This window comes from Ctenopharyngodon idella, chromosome 18, assembly GCF_019924925.1.
Source record: "Ctenopharyngodon idella isolate HZGC_01 chromosome 18, HZGC01, whole genome shotgun sequence".
NCBI lineage: Eukaryota > Metazoa > Chordata > Actinopteri > Cypriniformes > Xenocyprididae > Ctenopharyngodon > Ctenopharyngodon idella.
The window spans coordinates 19,127,620-19,142,678 of NC_067237.1; the positions used below are offsets into that span (position 1 = coordinate 19,127,620).

A 15,059-nucleotide genomic window follows, 5' to 3' on the forward strand; every position below is an offset into this window, starting at 1 on the left:
TCTGGCGCATGAATCGATACTGGCACGCATCTTTCTGTGCGTTGTGTGTGTGAGTATGGAAGACCAAAAGGTTCAAAAACGTGAATTTTAACACGTCAACAACACGTAAAATATGTGTATTTCACATTTATTTCTCGCATATTTAATGCGTATTTCACGCATTCAACATGTATGTAACACGTTGATTTTTCACGCGCGTATTTAACGCTTGAAATAAGTTTAAATATGCATTTAAATACGCATGAAATACACATATTTTACGTGTTGTTGATGTTAAAATTCACTTGTTGGCCTTTAGCATGTGAGGACATTCACAGACAGTGCATTCTCTTTTGGCGCACTTGAATGGTTTAAAAGCATTTTCATGAATAACAGCTTGGCCATATATTGTAACGTTACTTAAAGGATGTCACAGCTGAGGATAGTCACCAGTGAAGGGCTTGGGATTTTGTGCATTTTCATCAGCCAATCACTGTTGTCATGATATCATTTTCCTGTGGCTAAGTAATTCGCTCAAATATTTCCATGCCTAAAACTGAGTAACCAGGAGCAATATAGCAGTTTTCAAATTGCATGATCCAGAGAGTCCTGCATCAGCTGAGAAACTGCCATCAGGGGCTTTCACACCGGAGGAAACCTTTTCATAGTTTCTAGAACTATTGGCTGAAGTACACAGATTTTGCCTTGTTCGCACCGCAGGAACTAGGAACGATTTTAGTTCTAGGAACTCCTTTTGGGGGAACTAAACTAACTCCTGCTTCACAGTAGGGTCTAAACCAGCACTATAGGAACTATCAGTGAATTGAGTGTACGTTGATTGGTCAAACTCATGTCAAACACCGGCACCCGGCATTTTTAAAAAGCCGTGTAAATATATTTACTTCACGAACATGGAAAACAGCGATAACCACATTTACCTGCTGTCTGCAGGGTTGAGATCTTCGTCTCTATGGTATGTAATACTGAAAGTTGTCATAGTAGATTTCGTCTCTTAGCCCCACTTTTTGCTCTTTCGGTCATGTAAATTATGCGTTTACATTCTATCTCTGTTATTACGAAGCTCACGACACACAACAAACACAGCTCTGATCACGGCATCCTCCATTCACCGTTTTTTAGCGTTTGTAAATGCCGCGCTTAAAGACGCCGCTGTCAGCCGCTTCAGAGTTCCTATTCCCGGTGCGAATACAACCAGGAACATGGCTCGGGGGAGAAATTAGTTCTTGGGGAACTATCCTAGTTGCTAGTTCCTAGAACTGAGTTCCTAGAACTATTCAGTGTGAAAGCCTCTGTTGAGATGAATGGAGATGCTTTAAATAAAATTTAAATGCTTTAATGTACTGATTTTAATCGTGATGCAGTCCACACTGATGGCAAATGTGAAACTGCCTCCCTCTTCTGCTCTTTGTAAGGTTGAAGGTGTGATGTTTCATTGACTAAAAGCACAGTTATTTCCAATACAGTCCTCTCATTATCCAAGAGCTGTGCAAGATAAATGATTTTGCCTTTGTGTTATCTCTGGCTAAGTGGCTGCTTACACATTCACCCTGATGAACAATGAGTGTTGTCCAGCCATCTCAGTTAGATGATGAATGGGCTCCCCGAATTTTTGTGTACTGCTCTCTCCGCCGTGTAAAAAGAAGGGCTTGGACAGTGTGCATTTGCTGTTATTTGTGTACTGGGGAAGTGAAATTATTCAAAGCCTCTTTATGTGGCTTTAATGGCTAACTCGGGAGGCAGTGTAAGTGAAAAGGAGAACATAAATCTCCCATAACAATTGATGAGTAATGCTTAATCATAGTCGCCATAGCTCTGCACATTTAGTTCGATAGAAGTGTGTATGTGTGTTACAGGCTTGAGCGTGTTTGCCTGTTTTAGCCTTAGTCTAGTAAGCAGGCATGCCATAATGGATTATGGGCCTTCAGTTGGGAACCTGCTTAGAAGTGACAGGGGTTATTTCTCTCCCATAATCCTTTGGGCCTTTGTCTGACTGCTGACATGTAACTCACCCTGAGCAATGTGAATATTACTGTCCACATTTTGCCAAAGACTCAACCCCAGGTTCTTCTGTCAGGCCTTTACCACTTCACCACCTAAAGGCCTGTCTGATTGAAGGCAAATGTAGAAAGAATTGAAGAAAAATATCAGCGTACCTTCGGCAAATCTAGGCATATGATATGAATATAACAAGATTTTAATTTGCAGATTCTGGTATATACAGGTGATTTAAGTAACATGAAAAAGGCATGGAGTGTATGTCATACCTTTCAACAACCTAAACATTTTTTTATTTTATTTTATTTTATTTTATTTTATAACTTTAATTTAATTTTATAATTTAATTTAATTTAATTTATTTTATAATTTATTTCATTTTATTTTTTATTTTATTTTATAATTTAATTTATTTATTTTATATTTTATTTTATAATTTAATTTATTTTATTTTATATTTTAATTTATTTTATAATTTAATTTAGTTTATTTTATAATTTATTTTATTTTATTTTATAATTAAATTATAAAATAAATGAAATTTATTTTATTACTTTAATTTAATCTTATTTCATTTTATAATTTATTTTATTTGATTTTATAATTTAATTTATTTATTTTATAATTTATTTAATTTATAAGTTATTTTATTTTATAATTTATTTTATTTTATAATTTAATTTAATTTATTTTATAATTTATTTTATTTTATTTTATATTTAAATTAAATTATAAAATAAATGAAATTTAATTTAATTCATTTATTTTAATTTATTTAATTTATACTATTATATTTTTAATTAATTTAATTTATTTTAATTCAATTATCATATATTATGATATCATATATAATAATATTAAATATCATATAATAATAATAATATTATTATTATTATTATTATTATTAAATTAATTAATTTAATAATAATAATAATAATAATAATAATAATAATAATGATCGTTGATGATAATAATAAAGATTCACCTTATCTGCTCGCTGAGATCTCTGCTCTCTGCATCTCTGCGGGGGTGGTCTGACCTGTTCGCAAATAGGGTCACCTCTTTCTCTTTTTTTGTCCCCTTTGGCAGTCTCATTGGGTTCCAGCAGTCCTGTGTGAAGGCTTTATGTTATACAGCTATCCAGCCGTCTCTAGACACCCACAGAATGTTCTATTTGGCATCAGGCAGACGCATGCGCTCATGGTCCACTGCCCTCCATCTGCTCGTTTATCCGAAAATAGAACCATAAAGTTTTCTACTGAAAGATTTCATAATTGTTACACAGAGAACTTGCGATGAGAATTGGAATATGTTTTTGATCATCTTTGTGAGATGCAGAATATATTATCAGCTATCAGGCTCTTCAGTGTGTGTTTTCCGAATCTGTATATATGCATGTGTGTGTGAGAGTGAGTGAAAGACACTCTTAAGTGCTGGGGTCACACGGCCAGATGGTCACTCCACTCAGGCATCGCTACTGAATGACTCTTCCCATGTCTGTTGCTCCTTCTAAAACACTATTTCCAAGAGTAAACAAACCAGCATGAGTCTCTTTTGCCCTTCTCCTTGCCTTTTTTCCTCGAGCTACACAGAAATAATAAGTCCCAAATAGTGTTATTATGTCAGAAACGGCTCCTGTGTAATAGCATTTATGAACTATGAAATGTCTTTCAAAGCTGATGAAAATGCTGTATTTTGTGTTTGACCTTTATATTTTTCTCTTTTCATACTCAACACAAGGGCCTGAAAGGCTCAATTTGGCTGAATATGTTGCTCGTCTGTTGGCTGACCTCATTATGTAAGCATCATTAAAGGCTTTCCAGAGGTTTTGTGATTGAGAGGTACAGCACACATCCCGCTTGCCGGCGAATATGCGGAGTGACCGCTCACCTCAGTTCTTTCTGTCACTAGCCATGTTTCTATCCACCTGTTTTTATGCGAATTTGGGATATCGCATTAAAAAAAATCCGCTGGATGGAAACGCCAAGATACGCAGAAATTCAAAAAAACTTATGCGCTCAATTGAGTCAACAATTTTGAGTGATAAGAAGACATGCATCAACTACGATGGAAACACATTTACTGAATAAATCCCTCGATGCACAACACAAAACTCATGTGACTTTGCCTCAACAGTGGATGTGATTGGATAACTGGACTAAACAGTGGATCGGTTTCATCGCAGAGCATCTCAAATGTTGTTTTAGTTATTCTGAAACGCCTGAGCCAAAGTCTGTCATCAGAATGATTTGGTTTAACTCCCTCCCAGAAGAATGTCGCATGATCGAGTTCGCAAACACCAGCTTAACATGACAGTGTTTATTGTGTTTCGTCTGCGCGCTCTGAGACGCAAGCCATTTATGATGTAGGACAAAAGATTGCAACAACTTCCATTTTTATTTCAGATATTTTGGGCCAATTTTCCAGGAAGTTACAATATTGTTCTATTGAACACATGGGATGGAAACGCTGCTTTATTCGCAAATGTTTTATGCGATATTCCAATTTTGCGCAAAAGTTAAATTCGCAACTTTGGTTGGAAACATAGCTATTAGGGGCTTTCGCACCGAATAGTTCTAGGAACTCAGTTATAGAAACTAGCCACTAGGATAGTTCCCCGGGAACTAATTTCTCCCCCGGGCCATGTTCCTGGTTGTATTCGCACCGGGAATAGGAACTCTGAAGCGGCCGACAGCGGCGTCTTTATGCACGGCATTTACAAATGCTAAAAAACGGTGGATGGAGGATGGCGTGATCGGAGCTGTGTTTATTGTGTGTTGTGGGTTTCGTGATAACAGAGATGGAATGTAAACGCATAATTTACGCGACTAAAAGAGAAAAAAAATGGGGCTATGAGACGAAATCTCCTATGACAACTTTCAACTATTGATTATGTTTGTGAACAGATTGTCATGCATGAATAAATTCATAAATTTTAACAGATTCTTTAAGATCTACACCACCATTCGGATCTGCTATCATTCAGATTGCATGTAAATATAATGATTCATAGAGGGAACTGTTGAGTTAAAAGAGCAACATGAGATCTCAAAGTATTGCAAGTTTAACTTCGAAAAGTGGGGTTGGGGTTAGGGTTAGTTGCAAAGTAGAGTTTCATTCCTATGATTCTCATTGAGCAGCTTTAATACACTTACTGTACATGTACTGTGTCCCAAACTCAGCATAACACAATGATTTGCCGATAGGCTGCATATGGCTTGCCAAATTCTTACAGTAAGTCTTAATCCAGAATAAATCACTCATGCCTGAAGACTTGCTACTGAGGGTGAATTGTCTTGATTTGCGTACAATTACTGATATTGCAAAAGCGAAAGACTGTGATATTGTTTGTTTGAGGGGAAAATAGATTCTCAATGCAAATGAGTGTGATATTAGAGGTGGGCTGAGAGAGAAAAAGTGACTTCAGGTTTATGGGATTTAATTTCTTCTCCCAACTCATTTTCTCTACTTAAGAAGAACTGTTGAACCGTTTGAGATAATGAGTCTATAACTGCAGCTTAGACTGATATACTGGGGTCTAAATGTCTATAACTATGAAAAACATTGTAGAATTTGTGCGCCATTACAAATTACCTATTAGTGTAACAAAATAACAATGAAATAGTGTGTAGGTTGTCCATGTACTGTTGGTAAACTATTGACTTTCTCATCTCTTTCTCAGGTTTCTACAGTCATTTATGATATTCAGGTTTTGAAAAGTCAATGAAAAGGCATGGAATAAATGTTTCTAATTTTGCTCTGGCTTACATAAAGTATTATCTAACCGATTAAATATTGTAGAGTAAATTTGCTGCAAATCACATGACATCAGTCTGTCTGTTGTGGGTTTTATTGGAGACATTTGTTCACTAATGATAATAATAAATGCTTATATGAAGTAATTCGGCTTGGTGCCTGGCTGGCATACAAATAGAAATGAATCCCAGCACAGCAGTCTCTGAAATTATTTTTGAAAATCCTATCATGAATGACTAGAAAAGGTCATTGAAAAGAAATGTAAATTCCAAAACTCTCTCTGCATTCATATTGAATATACAAAATCTCTCCAAAGGAAAAAATGTTATCAGTAATTAAAATCCCCTGCTTTCCATCTCAGCCTTGAGTTCACTAAACTTTAATTTTATTTGGCTGGTCTTCAGTTCTTCCACCTATTTATTTGGTCCAAAAATAAACCGCATACCCAGACAAATAATAAACTTCTGCTCTATTGATCGTTTGTTATTCTCTTTGTCTTTCAGAGGGATGCCAAAGGCCAGTATTTGTTCGACCTCATTTGCCACCATCTAAACCTGCTGGAGAAAGACTATTTTGGCATTAGATATGTCGATCCGGATAAACAACGGGTGAGTATCCCACCATGTGGCTTGTGCCGAACAGCCCAAGGTCAGTGTTAATGCGGAGCACCAATTCATAATTTCTGCATTCATGCTCACGGCTTTTTATTACGATAGAGCTGCATCTGTCAGGATACTCAAAGTGACTTTCGTTTCTTAGAGCGTATTGGTCGTGATGCCTAATAAGTGATGAATTCATGTGTGTTGTGAGTGGGCTGTGTTAGTATTGATCCTGCACGGGTCAGACTGACTCTCAGGGTTATTGTGGAGTAATCAGGGAGTGTCACAGAAAGAGACAGAGCCGATGATTGATGCAGTGAACCTTCTAGAAGGACAGGTTGGAAAATTGTAAATCATGTGAGGCCAGGCCCTTATGTAGCTCAGATGAATATTTTTTGCGTTAAAGGGACAGTTCACAAAAACATAAAACATTTTCTAATTATTTACTCACCATCATGTTGTTACAATCAGGAATAACATACTTACTGCTGCATGTTCTCCATGCTAATTTCAGTATTTCACTTTATTTTACAGTCCTATTTCGTATGTATACATACTATATACTCCCTGTAAACCCAAATAAGTTGGGCTAACTCAAAAAGTTTGTAGTACTCATGCATGTTAATTGCTCCTAACTTGAAGTACACTGTAAAAAATCAAAAGTTGAGAAAACTTAAAAGTTTAAGGCAACAAACTTCAGCAGATTTTTGAGTTTTCTCAGCTTGTTTTTTTTTTTTTTTTTGAAGATTTTTGGGTTTTCTCAACTTTTTGTTTTATAAACTGAATACAACAAGTTGAGAAAACTCAAAAATCTGCTGAAGTTTGTTGCCTTAAACTTTTAAGTTTTCTCAACTTTTGATTTTTTACAGTGTACTGAGTTAGCTAACTCATACATTTTGATAGCAATTAACATAATCTCAGTCCAGTTTCGGTTAAACTTAAGTTAGTCTAAATGAAAAGAAATGAGTTCATACAACTCAAAACAATAAAATAATTCAGTTTACTTGAAATATGTCAGTGCTGTGAACTCAAAAGAAAAAGAAAGTTCTAAATAACAGTTAATTTAACTGAACTAATTTGTTTAAGTTTTTCCTACTCAAACCAATTAAGTATTTTGAGTGCTAGAATTTACAGTGCTTATTGTAGTAATTACAATAACTGGGTAATAACTAGGTACTAGTCCTGAATCTACCCCTAAACCTAACCTTAACCCATGTAGTTACTTAATATTATTCAGTACTTTCTTGGTAAGTACACTGTAAGTACATTGAAAGTGCACGTACTGTAAAATGAATGGGGGTTGAAGCGCTGAATGAGTTTATATACTCTTGACATATACAAATTGTTCAGAAGCCATATGATAGTTTGTGTGTGGAACACTGATTGATTCAGAAATAACGGAAAATAGGATCCAAGTGCAGTACACTGAGTTTATTAACAAAATGACAAAAGTAAATCCAAGCACAGGGAAACATAGGCAAAACAAAGTAAATCCAAACAAGGGGAGAAAACCGAACCGAAAGCAACACACACGCAATACATCCATCAAGGACAACACCAGACACTGAACAAAGGAAACACTGGGGTAAAAATACACAGAGGGCTACAAACTGACTACAAAAAACTACAAACTGACTACAAAATGGCACAAGGGACAGGAAGTAATGTCCCCACAACACACAAGAAAGGCGTGCGCACGATTTAGCAAATCAAGGGAATGAATTATACTGAATTGCGCGCACGATTTATAAATTGAGGGAACAAATTTAGTGAATTGTGCGCACCATACAAATTACATGATGAAAATAGTAGTTAGTAACGTCTAATCTATTACATTACAAATACTTTATATAATCTGATTACTTTTTGATTACTTTTAGATTACTTTTGACCTAACTCATTTATCTATTGATGCTTGCTTCCTTCACGGAATAAAACAATAAAAAAGGTAATTGCGACTTTTTGTCTCATAATTATGCGATTATATCTAAACTCGGAATTTGAAAAATAAAGTCAGAATTGTGAGATAAAATGTCTTTTTATTTCGTGGCTTTCATATTTATATCCTATTTAAATCAATGTGATAGTCTTGTACCATATAGTAATATAAAAATACAAAGAGAAAGAAAAAAATGACGTGCAATTCCACAAAACTGTTTTAGAAAGGAAACTTCAAAAGGTAAAAGAGAAGAATTAGTGAAAATCAATGAATTATAAATAATTGAATGCCATTTTGTGAATATTAAGTGTGTAATCAATAAAAATGTAACTGTAGTCTGATTATGAGTATTTTTATTTAAGCAATTGAATCTAATTACATGTATTTCATTTTTGGAATCTGATTACATAATCCAGATTACATATGATCAGTTAGTACCTGTGTACTTGTCTTTTTTTTTTTTTTTTTTACTTTTTTTTTTTTAATATTTCTATTTAGCTTTAATTTATTATTTAAGTTTTAATTTTACTTAACAGTAACAACACTGCTTCAAATGTTAAAACATAACATTTTATATTGCCAAAATATTAATTGTTTAAATATTTGGAATATATAATAGTATTTATGTTAATTTTTGAATTATCTAATTATATAAAAGTGTAAAAAAAAAAAAAAAAACTAACTAAACATTCTGCATAGCTCCCTGTAAGGAAATCCTGTTGAATCTCTTGAATTAGAGATCTGTTCTGATCTGTGTCCGCTAAATGCAAACCTGACAGTGTACAGGCTTTACATACACGTAATCTAGAGTTTCTTCATATCTGTCTCTTTTTCACTGACCCCCTTTGGGAGCCTCCCGCATTGAGTGACATAAATAATAATGAGGGCATCTATCTGATGCTAGTCTGCTGTAGACGACACAATGGAGCAACATTAGCGTCTGCTAAGTGCTCACAATTCCCTTTACAACATTCCTAGTGGCAAAATATGCCAGAGATTAGCGGACAATCCAGAATACGATAATGTGGCATGGGGAAAAAAGCTTTCAGATCACTATAATCTGAAATCGAATTCAATAGCCAGATGCTATTTCTAGACATTAGCCTACTGGCACTAAGACCCAACTATACTTTCTTTCTCAAATCCAATGGCTCGGTTTGGCTGATTCGGCTTATCTGGGGCTGCACACAATAGCAGAGATAGAATCTCAGCGTGACGTCGAAGATGTGCTAATGTTTCGCTCCGGAGAAGAGAGAAATGAGATAAAATGATTAATATATCTACCCTTCCCCCCATCTCACACTCATACTGATATAAAATCTCTGTACATCTACCCACACTGACCACCTGCTCCTGTGTAATTATGTGTTAGATGAAATATAGATGTAATATGTGTGTGTACATGTGCTCTGTCAAAACCTGTGCGTGTGTGTGTGAGCGTGTGTGGAATTAAAACTCTCTCCTCTGTTGTTTTAGCACTGGCTGGAGTTCACCAAGTCAATTTCTAAGCAGATGAAATGTAAGTATCATCAGTCAGATCTTATTTATAGTGTGCTAGATTCCATAAAGGAGCAATTATGAACAGCATCACTATAGTGACGGTAATGGAGCATGCTAATGGGATTCATATACATTTACAAATGGAGTGTTCTTAAAAAGGGGCTGTCATTTGATGGAGTGGTGACCTTTGCTTGTGTTAAACTGGCCATGAAATGTGACATACATGACACTTAAGGCACGTTCACACCAAGAATGATAACTATAACTATATTAGCGTTCACACCAACGCACAATAATGTCCTGTTTATTATGCTCAAGGTGAATTCTGATTGGCTGCCAGTGTTTTTATTGTACGTCAGCTTGTAAAAATCAGTTTCAGCAATATTGTTTCTCTGTGTTGTTATCGTTATAGTTGTGGTGTGGACTTGGTTATTATTGTACATTAGGGTGATTGAACTAAAACTATGTTCTTGGTGTGAATGTTCTTTACTCGACACTCACTTTAGGGCTTTTCACACTTGAAATGGTTAACCCTGGGTCAATCTAAACCCCGGGTAAACGAAATATTGGGTTATCTGGCTTCACGTTTCACACTGCTCATAATTTATCCAGGGTTATCAATTAATACTGGGTATTCATAAGATGACGTTTCACATTGTACATTCCTAAACCCTGGGTTAATGTTCTTATTTGCATATTTGCGGTGTCATTGTCCCTGATTGGATAAACGCAGCACGCGACCTGTTTACATAGCTCTAGCATTGTGCATCCTCATATTGCCGACTGTACTATCAAGTTTATACTGAATGGAATTTTCGGACTATAAAGGTAAGAATGAAACGGTCTTTTCTTCACTCAAATTGTCGCGTTTTCTGTCAGCATTTGACATTTTTCCTTTCAAATGCTGAATTTACTGTTTATTTACAAAGCGCAGTGTTTCCGTGACTGTCCAAAGCAGGCAAATATGAGTATGTGATTGGTTGTCTGTTGCTAAGCATCTAGCTGTAACATTCACACTGTACAAGTTTGGCACCACAATGCACCTCCGGAGCAGGGTTTCATAACCTCGGGTAAAAAGCGGTGCCAACCCCGCTTCTAAATTACAAGTGTGAAACGTTCCTTTAACCGGGGTTAAAAGCGGTGTTTCGAACGATAACCCGGGGTTAAGCGCTGTGTGAAAAGCCCTATTGTATGGTTCTGATTTTTGTCATCCTTGAAGCAAGATACATTGTTTTTACAGACAGAGTTGTAGAAGGTACAGATAAATTATACTTATAAATACTGACATATTGTGTTTTACTCATTTAAAAGCCAAAGTAAAAAAGTTTCCACGTTTAATTGTGCTTGCTACTTTAAAGTAAAAAAAAAAGAAAAGAAAAAAAAGTTAACACATTTCTTAGCTTTAGAAATAGACTGATGAAATGATGAGACAGTGTACAGTTTCTCATTAAAGTGTCTTTACTTACAAACTTTGTAAAACATTTAGTCACAATTTTCCTGTGAAAGTTAAATTCAGCACCAGCAGATTTTATAGTTGTTTGACCTGCGTAATTTGTACTTTGAGGTCAAACAGAGATTATTAGGCATAAACTGAGTAAAACAGTATGAGAATTTAGTTTTAGTAGTACTGAGGTAAAGCACAAATTTTCCAAAAATAATAATAGTTAATTATAGTATTGAACTTGAAGTACAGTTACATAAGTACTTTCATATTAATAAGGTTCAGGAAATATATTTTTAATATTTTTAGCCCACCGGCAGATTGTTTCCTCATGTTTAAATTATAAATCTCTTAAAATTGTGTTAGATTCATGTTTAAAACCTGGATATATTCTCTGAAAACAAGAATATTGAATTATAAATCTTTTAAAATTGTGTTAGATTCTTGTTTAAAACCTGGATATATTCTCTGAAAACAAGAATATTGCACATTCATATATATTGCAAAATTGCTTAATATTTAATGCAGTTTTGCTTTTTAAGTAAACTTGTTTTTAAATGTGTTTAGATGTTTTTACTGGCAAGACTAAAATACTGATTAAGACAGTGGATCTCAACCCCCATTGTCCAACACAAATACACAAAGATATTTCCAGTATTGAACTTTTTGTTCATATATTTAATTAATTAACATTTGCATTTTGTGATTTTGTATTTCAGAACTGTGTCATTTAATAAAACCATAGAATATAAAAATAAAAATAATTATGATTTCTTGATTTTATGTTTATGTAAATTTAGATTATAGTTAGATTATTGCAATATACTGATAATAATTTATTAATTTTAATATTAGTCATCTTGCAAGTTTGCTAAGGCCCGCTTGCGGGCCCTGGGCCTCTTGTTGAGAACCACTGGATTAAGGTAATATTTTTGTTCAGTGTGGTTGTTAATGTTATATTTTAGTTTTGAGATGTTCGTTTTCTCCACATAGCACAACCTCCATTCACCATGTGTCTGCGGGTCAAGTTCTACCCACCAGATCCTGCTGCTCTAAAGGAGGAGATCACCAGGTATGAGCTGCTACAATGAAAGGATTCTGCTTTTTGCGTTCAGTACTTGTGTCACATGATTAAATGGCTACAGAGCTGGCTCAGTTTCAAGCATAAAATATCCCTTCAAATGTAGGCCTGAAGCTCTGCTTTGATTAAGTGTTGCAAACAAAATGGCAGCGCCATAAAGCCATTCGACTTTGCTTCGCTGATGGTGCTTTGAGACAGTATGCTTTTTTTATGCCCAATATGGTCAGTTTGCTATAGAGCACTGCAGTGATGATGTATTTTTGGATGTTAGCATCCAGTGTTGAGGGTAACGCATTACAAGTAACGCGAGTTATGTAATCAGATTACTTTTTTCAAGTAACTAGTAAAGTAATGCATTACTTTTAAATTTCAACAAAATATCATATTTACTTTTTCAAATAAGTACAAATATGTTACTTTGTTTTCTCATTTATTGACTGACAGCCATACTGTCCACATGTTGAGAGAAATCGGGAGTAAGTGCAGAGGTGTGTGTGAACATGATGGTTATTGTAGTTCTAGACTAAATGCGAACATGCGTTTACTCATCTCACTTGCACGAAAACAGATTCATTATTCCTCAAAATGAATAAAAACAGTGAAATGTAAACCTTGAATATTATGCAAACCTGCAATAATTAAATGTTAAATTACACAAATATACTTTATGTATTTAATCTCACTTTATTAAGCAATGTCTTTGATTCTGACCTTCTATGATCCAATTCAACTGTACTAATAAGCTAAAATAACTCTGGATAAACATCACATTTGTGTTTCATTCTTTCGTTTTTATTACTGAAGTTAGAGTGTCCTATTCTTCTGCAATCCAGAACGGCAGCACAGCTGAAAGGTTTATTTGAGCTGCGTCCTCTACTGTACAGGCGTGAATTTGCATTTGCTTCAGTTTGAGACTTATTCATTTCACTTTTGGTGTGAAATTTTTTTTTTTTTTACATAAAAACTAACGCAATTAGTTGCTTTTTTATGGAGTAACGCAATATTATAATGCATTACTTTTAAAAGTAACTTTCCCCCAACACTGTTAAGATCACTCTGGTTCCCTCAACAAAACCCCAAAAGGATTTTTCCTTTTGGATTATTGCAGAAAATGAGCCCTGTGACCAACAAAAGTTTATGATGCTGACAGACACAGTGGGTGTGGTGTCCGGTACTCTTGTATTGTAAAATCCCAGATCCCGCTTTGCATCTTTAAAGCTTCTGTGCCTTTAAAATTAAACAAACTGAGTGCTTGTTGTCAGATTTTCAGACATTATATAGTATGCAAGTGCTGCTAAGTAACTGCTCGAGATTGCTCATCGAAATAGAAAGGATTTTAAAACACTCTAAACATATGCAAGTGCCTAAACCCCTCTGTTCCTCTCAAGAGTGAGCTGTTTCTCTCTCACTGCTGTATGGTCAGTGACTCCTAACAGATTCCTCTGAATGATACATGATTAGCCTCTAGCTAGCAAAGTCTTGGCTGGCATCACAGTGTCTCTCTCCGCCTCTTTCATCCCCTCTCGATTAGCCTGCAATGAGGTCACCCAGAAATTCACACACTCGACCTGAAAAAGATCTTATGATACCGTGTGCTTCTTAGAACCTAATGAGGGCCGTGTTATTGACCGCGTGCGCGTATAAGAGACAAACATCAAATACTTCTGGGAAGTTAACTTATTGGCACTCACAGTGTGGTATGGAATGGATTTTTATGTGTATTTCCGGTATAGATTGATGTGTGGAGTGGGGGGAGACCGCTAGTGTTTACTGTACTGTCAAATGAAATGCTTGGGGAACACAAAGTAATAATTCACACTGAAATGAGAGGAGAAGTGGGAAAGAGACATGAAACAAGAGGATGAACACAGAGTTCAGAGAGAGGCAGGTAGAGAGAACGAGCAGAAAGACTATGAGCGGTATGGGTGAGAAATAGCGGGATTATCTGAAAGAAAAGGACATCATTCAGAGTTTGTGGAGGAATTAGCATATTCCCTGTGAGAAAAAGAAATGTATCCATCTCAAGCAAAGATGTGTGGGAGAAAAAAAGTGGTTCTGTCTCTCTGCACTTTCTTCTGTCACTCATAATTCCACAGTAAAACCATTCTGAGAGTTTTTCGGTGTTTAGAAATTCTCAGGTCGTAAAATTAGATTATTGCTCAACATTCACAAACTTGGCATTAAAGCTGCATCCTAGCAACTGGTTACCATGACAGATGCACATAGCAATACAAACAACATAAAACCGGAAACCGAGGGTAACGTGGGTATGATTTGGGATAATGTAAGTGCACAAGTCAATAAAATATATAACATTGTTCTAGTGGTTTTTTTAATCCAAAAATCTTACATATTGTGCCTTAAAACTTTCATTTTTATAACTATGCTACTGAAGTTGTTTAAAGGGTTAGTTCTCCCAAAAATGAAAATTCTGTCATTAATTACTCACCTTCACACCCGTAAGACCTTCGTTAATCTTCGGAACGCAAATTAAGATATTTTTGTTGAAATCCGATGGCTCAGTGAGGCCTGCATAGCCAGCAATGACATTTCCTCTCTCAAGATCCATTAATGTACTAAAAACATATTTAAATCAGTTCATGTGAGTACAGTGGTTCAATATTAATATTATAAAGCGACGAGAATATTTTTGGTGCGCCAAAAAAACAAAATAACGACTTATTTAGTGATGGCCGATTTCAAAACACTGCTTCATGAAGCTTCGGAGCGTTATGAATCAGCTTGTCG

At 35.3% G+C, this 15,059-nt stretch overlaps 1 protein-coding gene across 1 annotated transcript in view; it reads left to right on the forward strand.

Annotated features, from left to right (window-relative positions):
• LOC127499508 (FERM domain-containing protein 5) overlaps positions 1-15,059 on the forward strand; it is a 124,211-nt gene that overhangs the window by 78,800 nt on the left and 30,352 nt on the right. Inside the window, exons 2-4 of the mRNA XM_051869869.1 lie at positions 6,255-6,359; positions 9,766-9,808; positions 12,224-12,302. Coding sequence (XP_051725829.1) covers positions 6,255-6,359; positions 9,766-9,808; positions 12,224-12,302 — 227 coding nt within the window. The remainder of the gene's footprint in view (positions 1-6,254; positions 6,360-9,765; positions 9,809-12,223; positions 12,303-15,059) is intronic.